The sequence below is a fragment of the Cinclus cinclus genome, chromosome 3, assembly GCF_963662255.1.
Source record: "Cinclus cinclus chromosome 3, bCinCin1.1, whole genome shotgun sequence".
NCBI classification, from domain to species: domain Eukaryota; kingdom Metazoa; phylum Chordata; class Aves; order Passeriformes; family Cinclidae; genus Cinclus; species Cinclus cinclus.
In genome coordinates, this window is record NC_085048.1 from 58,748,960 (window position 1) to 58,764,339 (window position 15,380).

General features: G+C 41.7%; 1 protein-coding gene across 1 annotated transcript in view; it reads left to right on the plus strand.

Annotated features, from left to right (window-relative positions):
• TIAM2 (TIAM Rac1 associated GEF 2) overlaps window positions 1-15,380 on the plus strand; it is a 135,949-nt gene that overhangs the window by 39,534 nt on the left and 81,035 nt on the right. Inside the window, exons 3-4 of the mRNA XM_062490049.1 lie at window positions 9,052-9,163; window positions 10,233-11,435. Of these exons, the coding sequence (XP_062346033.1) occupies window positions 10,239-11,435 (1,197 nt within the window). The 5' untranslated portion in view covers window positions 9,052-9,163; window positions 10,233-10,238. The remainder of the gene's footprint in view (window positions 1-9,051; window positions 9,164-10,232; window positions 11,436-15,380) is intronic.

Here is a 15,380-nt window from a genome sequence, read left to right on the forward strand (position 1 = left end):
GGATGTTAGGGTTACCTACTCCCTCCTAACAAGCCTAGGGGAAAAAAGAAGAAAAGCCAGGGGGAAAAAGAAAAAAAAGAAAAAAGACAAAAAATAAAGGGGAAAAAAAAAGAAAGGAGGAGGAGACCCTGCAGCTACCTTCAGGCAGGCAAACGCCTTTGCAATTCAGCAGATTTCCAAGCAGCTTTCCTGTGGAAGCAGCCTGGAGGCTGAGGAATGTGGGGTCAGACAAGAGCTCAGTCACGGTGTATTCCCCGGCGGCTGCCCGGCATCGCGGCAGGCCGGCCCGTGGAAAACCACCCTCTGGTTAAGCCTGCATCATGCTGTTCCACCAATGGAAAAAATTGAACGGGAGGAGGGTGTGTAGCCTGCAGACAAAAATACATCCAGCCTCTCGCGCGGGATCTGTTTTTAGTTCCCGACGGCTGTGCCTTGTGAAGCGCTGGGCACAGTTTCCTGGCGTGCCCAGGGCAGGCAGGGAGAGGCTGTGCCTGCGTGTCCCGGCTCCCGTGGCAGTCTCGGGGCGGCTGCGGGCAGCGCCCTGGGGAAGGTAAGCCCGGCTGCGGACCGGGAGGGAGATGCTGGGGAGAGCAGCCGGTTCTCTGCCTTCCTGCTGGCGGCCGGAGATGGAGCTGGAGCGCTGGAAGGAAAGTGGGGAAGGGCTCGGGGAGCCTCTGCAAACGGAGGGCAGAGTGGGCTCGCTGCCGCGGGGTCAGGAATTGCGGCCTCTCCGCCGCCTCTGCTACGGGTGGCTGCACCCAAGGTGAATGGCTTTCCTCCAGAAAACAGTTCTTGGTGGTCATGTGTCAAACTCTATTGCCTGAATTGCCAAATTAACCACTGCTGGGATCATTTTACATCTCTGCTGTGATGGGGCTGGAATTTTTTTTCTGAAGGCAAACTATGAGAAAGTGTGTTTAATAGCACTACGGTTTCTGTTACGTTAAAGTGACTCTTCCAACACAGTGATTTGAATAATCCCTCTGAATCTTTGATTTTTTGTTATTGTTGTGTCTATTCTCAGTAATACTTAGAGTGACTTACAATAAATAGTGTACCCAAGCAAGGGTGTAATGTTTGTGTAGTGCTAGGAGAAAAAATTTCAGTCAACACTACTACCACTGCTGAACTGGAGTGGTATGGGAAACCAAAGCTTCTGCATCTGCCCGAGGTAGGTCCGGCACAGGTTTTGATCTTTGTACATAAATTTTTAATACATAATTGTACACAGATAGTGAAAATGCTATGTTCCCTGGCAGACAAAATAAAAATGGAGAAGTGCCTTCACTCGTTCGGTTTCCTTTTTCTTTTTGTTTTTTTTTCTTTTTTTTCCCCCCCCAGAGTGGTGATTAATTGCTTTTGCAATGCAATCAGAGTTTGCAACTTTGTGCTTACTGCTGATGTGGTCACTGAGTTAATTTTGTACACTGGTGATTTCATTCTGGAAATCATACATTTCTTTCTCTTTATGGTGGATGATTGTATAATGTTTTACAATGTATAGTGAGTTACAATTTAGAGGCAAGAGCTGGACTTTTTTTTTCTGATCACCTTCAGTGGGAAAGGGATATCCACGTACCATGGGAGGACGGACTCTGAATAGGGCAGTCTGTAGCTGTGACGCTACAAAGTAGATTTTTTTTTTAGTGAGGAAACTTAATCCTCAGTGTACTCTTTTTGTTCTTTTAATGTGCGAGTAACATGCTGGTAATACAGGGGTACAGGAAAGGAAGCCTTAAGCTGTGTTACTGCTGTAGAGCTCTTGGCATGCAGAATTCAAGGTCTGCTTTCAATTTTCCAAGGGACTGTGTCTCAAGTTTGCTTTTGGTGTCTCACTCCCAGATCCTCTGTCCTCTTGAGGAAGTCCCAGGGCAGAAGGTAGGAAATCATTTACTTTGGAATCGACACTCTCAGGTATTTATGAATGTGTAAACTGAGAAGTAGAAAAGACCATGTCATTTGTGGCGTGGTTTCCCTCTCCTGCTTGTGGAGCAGGCTGTGTGACAAGCAAGGAGTTTTGCAGCCACCCCACCCCTCTGCCTGAAACACGCTGTTCTGCCAGTTCCTAAAGGAGGCTTTCCTCTGATGCCATGGGTTAAGAGTTGCAATGGAGTGTGTTATGCCAGAAAGAGTCTTGGTGGGCAGAATGTGTTAATGTTCCTGTCTTGGATTGTTCTTCCTTTCTGCCATTTGCTTCTCTTCTTTGGTCGGGTCTGTGTGGCTGCTTATGGCGTTGTGAACTGTGTCCTAGTCCAAAAATAACCTTTATCCTATCTTCTCCAAAGCTGATGTTTTAGCAACTACAGTTTTGGGGGGATATGTGTGAGAGAATATCCCCGTAGCTGCCTGATGACTGTGGTTTTGTTTAATAGCGTGAGCTGGTTGCTACTGAAACAGGCAAGAAAGGAGAAGGGCAAATGTTCCTGGTGGAGGATTGGGAATGCCAGTTTGACCAGAAAGCCCAAGTATCCCCTCCTGGTGTTACCATAGGTGAGGAGGGCTGAGGCACAGACCTCTTCAGGAGTTGGTCTAAGCAAAGCCTGCAGACTTGCACTCTGTCTCCAAAGGGCTGGGCAGTAACTCTGGCTGGAGCCTAGGTTATCCTGCTTGGAGTATCTTGGCTCCTTTCAGGTGTGCCATTCTACCCACGCGAGGCCTCAGACCTTGAAATCCCCTGAAAGTAGCGTGTAATTCTGCACCAGGGCCTGACAGTGTGCTTGCAACCTAAGTAGGTGGAGAAGTCGTTCAGATCACTGAGTTAATTTCCCCTTCGAGGGCAGGAAATAGACCCACAGACTATCAACTCTTTAACTACTGCAGCTACTGCATTAAGCCAAGATGTTAGCTGGCATTCCTGGTAGGTTTTTTCTTTCTTCTTTTTTTTTTTTTAAACAAGCTTAATGGCTCTTATTTAAATGGATGTGCACTTTAGCCATTGTGTATAAATTCAATAACATTTACAAATGGTGAAATTTGTTTTTCCTGCCAAAGAAAAATAAGTCCCTAGAGATTTAGATTATATCAGCACTGCTGTAATATGATAAGGATCTTCAGGCTTGATTCAACCTTCCATATTGCACTAACTTGAAAGCTATAAAGTCTAATTCAATAAAGTTGCTAGTGTCTTAGACCTAGAGTGATGGCTTGAGCAAAAGAAGGGATCATGTACCAGGTATGGGATGCTTAATTCTGATGTGATATAGATATGAAGCATGGTAGATCTGTTGGAATTAATGTTATTTTAATAGAAGAAAACAGAAAAGGAGAGTGTCCCTTTCTTGCTTCAAACTGTGAAATTAGAAGTCCATCTGCATTGTAGGTATGAATCACAACATGAAGTGTCTGGGGTCATAAAAGCTGTTTATGTTTAATGAGAAAAACAATTGACTTTAATTTGATGTGTAAGCTACCAAGCAGTTCCTAATACAGGAGACTAGAACTCTACAGAGATTAATGAGTGAGTGAGGAATTGTGGCTTCAAACTGAATTTTTAAGACAAAACAGTCCTATATATATTTTTTTTTTAAATTCAGGCATACTTGTGGTGTTTTGGTTATTCATTCTTTGAATACAGTGGTATATAATGCAAAGTATCCTGCCAAGAATACTGTGGCATAATTATTATGGTATATTTTTATAATAGGAATGTGATTGAGATTGCAGGAATAAGAAATCTGCTTCTGATTTGTGGAAGCATGTGACCAAAGTACGTAGTTTGAAAAAATATAGTGAATTGTTTCCAGTAAGAAACTCCACATTTAATCCAGCTACAGTGTTGTGCTAACCTGCTCCCCTCATTAATTTCACATATCCATCCATACACAGCCGTGCAGGAAGGGGAGGGCAGGTTCACTTTCTAGCATTCTGTATGACTTTCATATTAAAAACCCAAGTAGATTAAAAGTTAATTAATTCTGTAATTCTGTATCCCTGTAAGAATTCACAAAGCACAGTGATTCTTTGGAAAACTTATGAACACATTAATAACTGGAAGTTAGTTATATACAATCTCAAAGACTTTATAAGCCATTTAAAATGGACAGTGTTTTAACCATGAGGTGAAAGAGGATGTAAAAGTAGTTTGAAAGAAAATACAGGATTTGTTCAGGCAATTCAAACATACCAAAAATAATGAAGAAAGCTTTTTCTGGTGTAAAAAACCACCAGTGTAACTGCTGTACATCAAACCCTGCAACATTTCTAATTTGGTCTACTGTTAAAAGAAAACAAATTGGTAATTTCTTATAAAATTTCAGGGTATTTTCTGTTTCATTTTTTATTGTTCTGAAATAGTTTCAGATTCTCCATTATCCCAGCTACTCTGGTTCTGATGACAGTCTCCTGAGGTGCACATAGGAGCTGTGCACTGAGGGCAGCTGCCTGTGTCAGGATGCTGGTGCTGCCTTTTCTCTTCTCTGTGCCTCCCCATTCCATGTCCACAGTCCAGAGGTGACCACACTGGCCCCACTTCATGGCTGGGAGCCCTTACCTGCCCTTGTAGAATTGAGGGTTTTAAACACAGCCGAAAGCACACGACTCTCTTGCCTCATCACTAGAGGGTAGTTGATGGGATATACTTTTCCCTCAAAGGCCCTTCATGTAAGTCTTTTTATCACTGCAGAGTGAGCTGAAGCTCTGCCTTTCTTTGGCAGATGCTTATGCTTGGGTAGGTGGCTGTGAGGGACTGCCCAGTGGTAGGTATTCCAGGATTGGATTGCTCTTACCCTGTCTTGAAAGGAATATAGTGGTGCAGGTAACAATCCTCCTGTTCACGAAGAAGGTCTGATGACTTTGTGATACATGCTTGCTGCTTAAGCTATAAATAAAAATAAAATACTTGGTTAGTTTATTTCTTTCTTTTCTCAAGGGAAGATTTTTCTTAAACAGTTAAAACTGCATCTTGCTGTGTCATTGTGAAGAACTAAGAAGATGTTGGTTGCTCTTGTCTCCCAGGTAACAAGTGACAGGACCAAAGGAAGTGGCCTGAAGTTGTGCCAGGGGGAGCTTTATATTAGATATTAGAAAAAATAATAAATCTTCACATGAAAGAGTGGTCAGGCATTGGAATAGTCTGCCCAGGGAAATGGTGGAATCACCATCCCTGGAAGGGTTCAAAAGGCATGTGGATGTGATACTGGATAAGTGGTGAACTTGGCAGTGTTGGGTTGTCATGATCCTTGAGATAATTTCCAAGCTTAAGGATTCAATGATTCTATTGTCGGATCTTATTTTATAGGGACGAGACAGCTAGCTCTAGGTCTTACCTATTTTTTAGCTCTTAATCTTGCTTTCCTTTTAAATGATTTTTCTTTCTTAATCATAGGAGCTTTTATATTTAAGCTCTTCTGCTGTGCATGAAGAGTTTTGTTCTTGGTAACCCTGAAGATATTAATGAGTTCCTCCATTTTTTAATGAGCCCTCAGTGGTGCCAATTTGATGGTATGATGTTAGCTTCATCTGTACTCATCCATATAAATTTTATTTTATTTTATTTTATTTTATTTTATTTTATTTTATTTTATTTTATTTTATTTTATTTTCTACTGTTTTTGCCACTCTGAAACAGATGAGATGTTCAGTAAAGTGAGACTCAACTTCTGTGTAACTCTTCAGTTGATTTTTGGGGAAGCTTCAGCAGGGGTAAGTGATTTGTAGAACACTTATTTATCTGCCAATGAAGATTTGTTTACACCAGCCACCCAGAGGCACCAAAATACGTCAGGGACTTAGCTTTGGTGCACGTGCTTGTCTCATAAGGGTTAACTTCGTGATCCAGACTAAAGTTTAACTAGGGTTGACTTTAGTTGAGCTCTTTCAACATCCTAGGTGGTGGGACTAAGACAGTCCCAGTCAATCAAATCTGCTGAACCTCCCTAGGTAGATGCTACCACAGCCCCTTGCCTTTTTGTGGCCACTGTCCAATGCTGACTGTGGCTATGGAGCATTGAGCCTACTGATGGCTTCCCGTCTGGAAGCTTGCCACTTTCTGACCTGTAGTTCTAGGGAGTCTCAGCCCAGTTAGTGTGACTGTGTGGGAAGCAGATGGCTGACAGTAGCAAAATTATGTTTGGTATGTGTTATTTCTATAGCAGATGAGAGCAGTGCAGGAGCCTGTCTCCCTTGACTCACATCTCCCATCAATTCATAATACAATAATTCCTTGTTATATCTCATAAGCAAACCTATTACTGGGATATTGTTATTATGATTCAGTTTTGCTTGTAATATGGTTAGTGAGTCAGGTTTGGAAACCTTTGAGAGATTAAGACTGGAGAGGAAAGCACCCTTGCAAATGCTGAGCACTGCTTGTACTTGTGTTCACCATAAAGAAAGTTTTCTCCTCTAGGACTTGTAAAGCAGTCCAGTTGTCGTGATAATAATGAGGGAATAGAGGTGGCAGGCGCTTCTCCAAAACAGTTCCTGAGCTTGTGTGTTTGTCTTGTGAAGAAGATCTAGGAGAACTTTATGTAGAGAAGCCCAAAGGTGGTGAAATACATTTTTAGCTCTAGGGTTATGACTGCTGTTAATGTTTGGGTGTGGTGGGGATGGTGGGGTTCCCGGATTAGTATGTTTGCATAGCTGGGTTTTTTTGAATGTGTCAAGGGGAACCAGGGCGAAGATTGAAAACTTCTTTTTTAGGGAATGTGGTTTTAATTGAAAGCAAATAAAATCTTAATAGTCTTCTTCAGGCATGGTGAGCTGCTTTCTAATTATGCTAATTATAATTGCTGAAAATATTCATAGAAACTGGTTTTGCTTGCAAGAAGTATTCAACCCTCTGCATAAGAAATGAGAAAAGCACGTCTTCTGCAGCAGTGGATACCTGTGAGAAATACAGCTGAAGCTGGACTCTGTCCCCTGCACTGTAATTTCCAGGGCTTCCTCAGATCAAATCATATAAAACACTTGAGTGTTTGGAGTGAGCACAGCCAGAGTTTGTCCATGACCACCACCCTACCCGTGTATCATGTGGCCTTTGGGTATAAGCTGTCTTGCTCTGCACTTCCTCCATTAACTGGAAGTAACAGAAATAAAATTGCTTCACACAAGCATGAGGCAAGAGAAAAGCATGACAGCTGATTTCCAGGGTGATGGTGTTTGTGGAGCCTCAGAGATGCCCCAATGGGTTATCAGAGTGTTCACCAATGTTGAGCCTGTTGTGACTTTCTGAATGGCTGGGATGCTGAGAAAAATCCCTTGGGGCTATTTCTATGGAATTTATTGACTGTTCTGCTGTAGGGGAGACTGATTCCTTCACAGACTGAGACACTGTTTTGTAGACATTGTAGCCTGAGATAAATTTATTCCCTCACCCACTGTGTGGCCTGTGTATTGGAGACCTCTACAGTGGACCCTGGTAGCCACGGCTCGAGCTTTGATGAATTGAATATTTGTCTTTTGAAGTTCATGACAGCAGCTTGCTCACTACCTACTCTGTTAAAAGGGTTACCTAACCATTGCACAATCACTATGGAGATCAGATGGTCTTTCTGCCTGTTTCTTTAGACAAATTAAGTTCAGTGTTTCCTTATGAATAGATACAAGCTCCTCAAAGCTCTCTTGTTGAATGTACTTTCTGTTTCCAGATGAGGAATTCTGAATGTAAACTCACTGCTTGTTTGTGGTCTGTGCCTCTTGGATATAGGAAGAGAATACTGCTGGGTGTTGGCAATTTGTTCAGGAGCTTGAAGCTTAGGAAGTTTGTGTTATCTTCTGAAACCTTGAATCAATAGCCTTTTTGTTCAATCCAAGTTGCATATGACACTTTAAAAACTTTTCACATAGAGGAGTGCACTTAGCAGCATAGGCAAATCAAACCTGCACTGGCAAGGGTATCATAAATATTAAACTTCCAAATTGTTAGAGAGATTAAGAAAATTGCAGATTTCTTCTTTTTTGAGTGTAAGATGAAACTTCTGTGGCTTATCTGTTTTATCAGATACCTTTGTGATAACAGGCATTAATTCATGTTTATAGGTCTGTAGCATCTCTATCATGATCTGTCTCTTCTCAGTGATTTCCTAATATTTTTCTAGACTTTCTGTTAAGACTGCTTTTAGGTTTAGTTGGCAACCTTTACCTTTGTTTTTGGTAAGGTTAGCTACATACCAATGAATTAATTTAAACTCTTTCAAGGTTCTTATACAGTAAAGAGCCACAAAAAGAGTCAATGAGAGCAAAACCCAGCATGCTCAAATCAAGTGGTTATTCAATTGAAAATTATGAACAGTAGCCATGGAATTTAGGCAGAAATGAAAAAAATTTGGTGGTGGTCTGTTAAGCATGGTTTCCAACTTAACTCTGTGTTCCAAAACTTAGTCTAACATCTTGTACTACTTCTTTTCTCTGGAGTGTTTCAATCCCTAAACTGTTGGTGTGCTCTGTGAGATCCAGGTTTGGTAGTTTTGCTTTGAGTTGCAGTCTTTGGGTGCTACATGAAGAGCCAATACTTTCAGAGGGTTAGGAAGAGCTTGGGTCTTGTTACCTTTGGGTCTGTGCAGTGCTTGGTGCAGCCTTTTTCTTGTTTTACTGGCAGATTAACTTCAGAATCAGAACAAACCTAAGGAGGGAGGTTACTGGGTGGCTACTGGAATGAATTTCATGGTGGCCTTTCACTGCAAAGGTCATGGTTGGAATCCAGGCATGGGGAAAGATAAACAGATGCTGTGGGACATTGCTCTGGTCAGTCTGGTCCACATTGTAATGGACCACTGCACAATACTGTGAATTCTAACTGCTCTTCACAAAGCAAGACTGGAGAGGGATGAAAATTTGTCCCAACTCATCAGTGAGAGGAGAGAAAGACAAACAAAGAGGAGAGAAAATTAAACATTTACACGATGACTTTTTTCTACTGATTCAAAGTCAATTGTTAAAGTATGCTTATAAAAATGTATGTCTAAAGTCCAGGAATTTCCTTCATTGAACTTCTCTTAATTTGTAACTTCTGATTTTTTAAAAAAATTTTATTCATTTTACATACAGTTGGAGTAAAGTATAAGTTGTATTTGACTGAAAACCCTTTTTTTTTTCCTTTTTGGTGTTTTCTAGGAAGACTGTGTGCAACTCCATTCTGGTTTTGGCAAGCATAGTGGCTGGCCACGAAGACAATGCAGAGCATGCTGACTGCTAACTGTGCCCGTGTGTGAGACTGTTCCTACAGGTTTGTGCTTTCTTTCGTACTATACTTCTAATTTAAAAGTGCAAAGGGCTTGAAGAAGGGATGTTAAAAACATAGAGACTCTAGAAGATAAGATTATGCTTTTGCAGTGGCTTATTTTGACAAATTTTTAATGAGGCAGCAGTGTATCCTCCTCTAGGTGACAGTGTGAGATCCAATGTGTAAAGAAGTGTGGTGCTGATGGAAAAAGTATTTTGGTGTTGATTCTGTACGTTACAAACACTGGAGATTCATTCCGAGTAACAAAAAGAACAGAACTGTCATTTTTACCTTGGGATGCACTTTACGGAGGTTTGAAGTCTTCAGTCACCTCAGTGGGGCAATTTAACTACTCCAGTGTGTGCTATTCACTACAAACACCATGAAAAACTGGAGAGCATTTTACCAAGAGAACTATTGAACTTCGCTGTGCTGAATGAATATGATGCAGATTTGTGCTGTAGTGGAAGATGAGGCTGTTTGCTAACCAAGTTATTTTTTTGTCTGATTTTTGGCATGGTTTTTTTTTTTTCCCCTTTCTCCTAGATTAGCTCAATTTAAACACATAGCTGGGGTTTACTGAACATTTTATTGAGGCAACACTTCGTTGCACAGAAATCAGTCAAGCTGAAACTGCAGTGGGCTTGTCTGCTGGCAGAAGGGATTTCTCTGAAAGTACAGTTCGCTTTATATCTAAGTTATGATTATCTTGCTGTCTCCCTTTCATTATGCCATTGTTCTTGGCAGACAGAGATTTTGTAAGTTGTAAGAAAAGGATATTGCCAAGGGTGTGGGTGGAGGAAGGTGTTGACATGATTTCAATGGAGTTAGATTCCAGCTTTATAACAGAGGGGTAATGAACCATAGAGAAAATAGGCTTTCCTAGCTTGCCCCTAAAATAAGTTCAGTTCTGAATTTAACGTTGTACATGGCTATTTAATGGCTTTTTTTGAAACAATTGTTTTATATCATTTTTTAAGTGGGCGTTTTCCTGTGTAGAGGGTAAAAATGGCCTGTTACTTTTTGCTCTATCTTTTAGCCATTGTTTCTAACGAAACTCTTCTTAATTTAGTGGAAAATGGGGAATTCAGAAAGCCAATACAGTCTTCAGGGAACAAAAAATCATGCTGCTACTACAGCTGAAGCCAAGCAGAAGCCTTGCTCTCTGAAAATTCGCAGCATTCATGCTAAAGATGAAAAGTCTTGCTCTATGCATGGATGGACCCATACCAGCAGTGGCTCAAACTACAAGTCAAGGTCCCTTGCCAGAAGCTGCCTTTCACACTTCAAGAGCAGTCAGCCTTATTCCTCTAGACTTGGTGACACTGTGATGAAGGTCTCCAAAAGCAATGTCCATGCCAAACACAGGACAAATGCCTCGGGTGACTACTGCCAAGGGAATAATGCGATGTTTTTGCCCGAGAATGGTTTCCACTATATTGGCCTCCAAGCTGGAAGTAATCGTGCTGCCTCTCGAGAATGCAATGGCCACATTTTAAATTGCTATGGAAAGAATGAGAGTCTTGCATCAACCTCCCCATCAGAGGACAGGAGGAGTCCAAAAGTTCTCATTAAAACTCTGGGGAAGCTGGATGGTTGCTTGAGGGTGGAGTTCCACAACAGCAACAACAGCAAGGTACCAACCGAGGAGTCCAGTGGTCCAGTACAGCTGCTGAGGTATTCTCCTGCCTTGGAATCTAAGCCAAATAACCTGCTTGATGTCAGGAGGAACTCCAGTGCAGACTGTTCTTCAAGCCATCGTCTGTCACCTACTGATTCAAGGCTTCGGTCTAGTAAAGGAAGCTCCCTCAGCTCTGAGTCTTCATGGTACGACTCTCTCTGGGGAAATGCTGGGGATATCAATGAGCTGGATGGTTTGTATTTGACCAGGAGCACTCCAGATACAAGCATTCATGCCAGTTTCCCAGCAAGCGACAACAAGAAGTCCTTCAACCAAAGTTCATCTCTTTCTTCACTCCGAGATCTCTATAAGGATACAAATTTGGAAAGCACTCCTCCGCCTGGGATCAGGCTGTCTGATGAGTATATTGACACTCCTGGTAGCCTCAGCAACCGTGTCTCATTTGCCTCAGACATTGATGTTCCCTCCAGGGTAGAGCAGGGAAGTCCTGCACATTACACCTCCTACACCCTCCCGTGCAGAAAGTCTAAGCCCCTTGGTGAGGATGCATCCAAGAAGGATACATTAAAGAACCGGATGCGACGCATCAGTGACTGGACGGGAAGTCTTTCACGGAAGAAAAGGAAGCTGCAAGTACGTACAAACCAGCCTAAGTGTGTAAAAGTTGGTTTTTATATTCCTCTTATAAGCACAGTGATTGCATGATATTTGTCTTTTTTGCAGGTTAATTACTGCTTATCTCATTTAGTAATTTGTGGAATTTTTAGAAGTATTACATCCCTGGTGCTGTCTGACATGTCAGCAGCAAAAAAAACCACACATTTTTTTGTGCAAATTTTCCCTTCCTATTTTGTCAGGTTCTAAATTAACTCCAATTTTTGTGGCCTAATATCTCTGTGAATTTGTTTTTGAAATTGTTGCATTACTTAAAAAGTAACTTGGGGTTTAAGCATTCTTTTTATTTCAGGTATGAAAATACAACCTGTCTCTATATGCTGTGAATTAGCATACATTATCTGTAGAGTGTGGAAGAGCAGTAGAAGGAGGACATTGTAACTATCTTTGCAGATGTTCCCTGTCTGTTTTGCTGGTTTCACACTCCCTTTTTGCTTGTTGGTCTGTTTCTAGCAAGGCAAGTAGCCATATTAACTAGAGGTGCTGGTTCTGCCTCCACCTCCTCTGAAGGCATTACATGGAGCAACCTCCTCCTTCCTATGTCAGCTTAGTTCACCAGATGGAAAAACTTGAGTTGCCATCTGGCTCACTGGGACATGGTAGTATGAAGAAGGAGATGGGAGGGGAGAGCAAGAGGGAGGGAAAGGATGTTTCTTTAGTGGAATTTAAGAATAATCCCATTAATAGGAATTTAGGATGCTTGTGGTCAGGAATGAAATTCTCATCTCTAGCTGCAGGCCCCAGATTTGGCTCTTTAAATACCAGACTGTGCCTGGTCTCTGTGTGTGAGTTTGGAAGCTGAGACTGTTTTTGGATTTGGTTTGGATTTTTGGTTTTTTCCTTCCTTTTTTTTTTTAAAAAAAAATTGTTTGTTTGTTTCCCCTGAATCTTCCCTGGTGTTTCTCATACAGGAACAGTCACTGTGCTTCCCTAAATGAAGGATACTCCCTTTCAGCAACATTGCTGTGCTGGCCATTTCAGAAGTTAGCAGAGAGCTTCTGCAACTGAGGCAGCAGCTAAGCAGTAGATCAAAACACATGCTTTATGTGACAGGTAGAGCAAACACTGTCTCCTGTGCTGGAAATTCAGACAGGCCTTGTGCTTAACCATGTGCATCTGTCTTTGCAATGATGTAAAACTCTGACAGACCCTTAGGTTCAGAAGTGAGCTCAGCGTAAGATTTGCCGGTGTTTGTCCTAGTTGGGGGCTACAGAACTGGGAAATGAAGATGAAAGCTCTTTATTTGGATCACTCCTTTTGCGAGTTGGTTCTCATGTACTTTATCAGATGCTGTCTTTTCACCTTTTTACTCAGCTGTGAAAGAGAGGGCAAGAAAACCTGGAATCTGAAGAGCCTCAGTGCTGTGTTCCAGGATTCTTTACTGATTTCAACATCTGTAGCTGTTCTGGATTTTACTGCCAGGCTTTACATATGATTTCTGCATCCCAGACCTTTAGTATGTATTACTTAGTTATGACATTTTCAAAATGGCATTTGTGGTGTGCGATTCATAGCTGTTTTGAATTCACTGTGCAGTGAACTGACTTCAGACACAGCAAGGAAATTTGGCTGGCGAGATTGCATCAAGCTTGAATCAGATTCTGGTAGAAGGAAAACAGCCCTTTCTCCAAAAATGGTGGTTTCTTAGAAAAAGGCATAGGAAATGGTTAGTCACTGATTTTAATCAGACAAGTATCCAGTGACAGGAAGGGTAATAGGGAGGTAGAGAATGCTTTGTAGTTTTGCAGTTACTTGTGTGGCTTTATTAGTTCATTTCCATCTTTCACACTTTGAGTAACCTGCCATCCCTTCTGGACGTTGCTGGATTGCAGTTTGGTAATGCTTATACTCTTAACAGGTCCTTTAGCTCAAAAAGACAGGAACGTTGTGCATGGTTCTGGTCTGTCACGTGGCTGGTCTCGTCGATGGCAGCATCTGTGCTTTGCTCTGAACAGCGCGTCCCTTCCTCCGTACATTAGTAATAACTGGCTGTGAGTCACTTGGGCTGAACGTAGGTGAAAGCTGGAATATTTCCCTCTAAGTGGGCCTAAGTGCCAGTGGTGGCTGGGTTATCCCTCCAGTTATTCCATTGCAAACAAACCAGCCAAGCCCCCTGCTTCATGGGAGCACAGACCAAGGAGGCACAGGCTTGAGATATTGAGGCCAGACCCTTGACACTAGAAAGGCAGCGGAGTTTAATCCCCCTTGTGAACAAATTGCAGTTTAAACACAGGATTTTCTCCATCTTGAAGGCTCTTTCCAGACCATCTTACTCAATGCTTGCTAATAGGCAGAGTAAATGTAGTCCAGGCAGTTTGTTCTGATGTCAGTATTCCCTGCTACATTAGTTATTCTTTCCAATTTTTTAAACTATTATGATTTATTTAAAGGGAGAAGTGGTATCTTTTCTTGGCCTGCAGTTGTGGGGCTATACAGACTCTCCATGGTCTCCTGTGTTAAGATTGGAAATCTATTTCCTTTTCATTCCTGCACCCTTCCTCCTCATCTGTTTTAAATCACCCACAAACAGATTTGCATATGGGATATTCCAGAGGAGTCCTTGGTTATGTCCTGTCCAGTTACTGTTTCCTTTTGGATGTTTCCTTTTGTCTGACTTGGTCTGATATATCCTGGAATTGAGTTTGCCTTTCTAATAATGATCTTGTATCAAGACTTGCAATCATCTCTTCTGAGACCTAGTTTTCCTTGCATGAGGGCATCCAAATATGTTCCCTCAATGCATTACTGGTACTTCACTGCAATGCACATGTTCATTTAGTTTAATCAGTGTGTGTGAGCTGAAAGATGTGTGTGATGTATGTGAGACCTGTGGACAGAATTTAGACAGACTTGCTACACAGCCAGATGTGGTTAAAGATGGTGGCGTAAGCACTGTGCAGCTCTTTAAAATGGAGAGCATTAGCAAATTCTGTGTAAAATGAAAATCCATCCCCCAGAAACAGCTGCTGAAGAAAGGTTCTTGAATTAAGTAAAATAGTCTCACTTCAGGCATCATATCTGAAGTTTTATGACATTATAAGCCAGGGCCCTGAGGTTGGCTGTAAAGAGAATTTAAAAGAAAAGTACATTGAGTCAATCTCTTTATTTGACTTGAAAACTGATATTAGATTCTCCTTTTAGCATGGGTCCTAATGAATGTAGCAGGCTGCGTTTTTTCCTGTGCTGTTCTTTACAGCTAATTATTACGTGCCTCACTTCGTCTAGTTGGTATCTTAGCCATTTTATCTTTTGTCTTATCTTTAACTATTCCATTGAGAGTTCTCCTTGAATACAGCTGAGCAGAAACAGTGGTAGTTTTCTGTAATCTCTAGATTCAACAGAGCAAAAACCAGCAGAAAGTCACCTGGCAGGTAAACCACCTGGGGCAGCAACTTAGGTCAAACCTTTTCAGCAGTGGCAGATACTGCTACAGTGACAGCTTCCTCAAGGACCAGCAGAGACTGCCAGATTCTGCTAATTCAGTTCTTTAAAAAGAAGAAAAATACAAGTTATGGTGTCCTGGTGAAGTTTATATGTCTATTTTGGATTCTTTATCCATTTTCTCTACTCTGGTATTTCCTCATTCATACCCTTTCAGTGTGTGAGGAGAAAACACAGGATTTGGGTACTCACTTGGCTGGTCATTGACAGGTTGCATCCCATCCTTTTCTTTAATGTTTGTTGTTCCAGTGGTGGGTTTCACAACAGATCCCTTCAATATGTTTGCCTTGTGTTGTGTCTCTTACTAGTTCTTTGGGTCTGAAAGAAATACGTATTCTTAGTAAACTGTATGCTGTTTTCTAAGGGACTAGCAGTTCCTGGAGAATAGTCAAATATTGAAAATGCTGGATTTTGGTGCACAAGAACAGTGACAGTAATTAAAACAAGGGTGGAGAAAGCCCC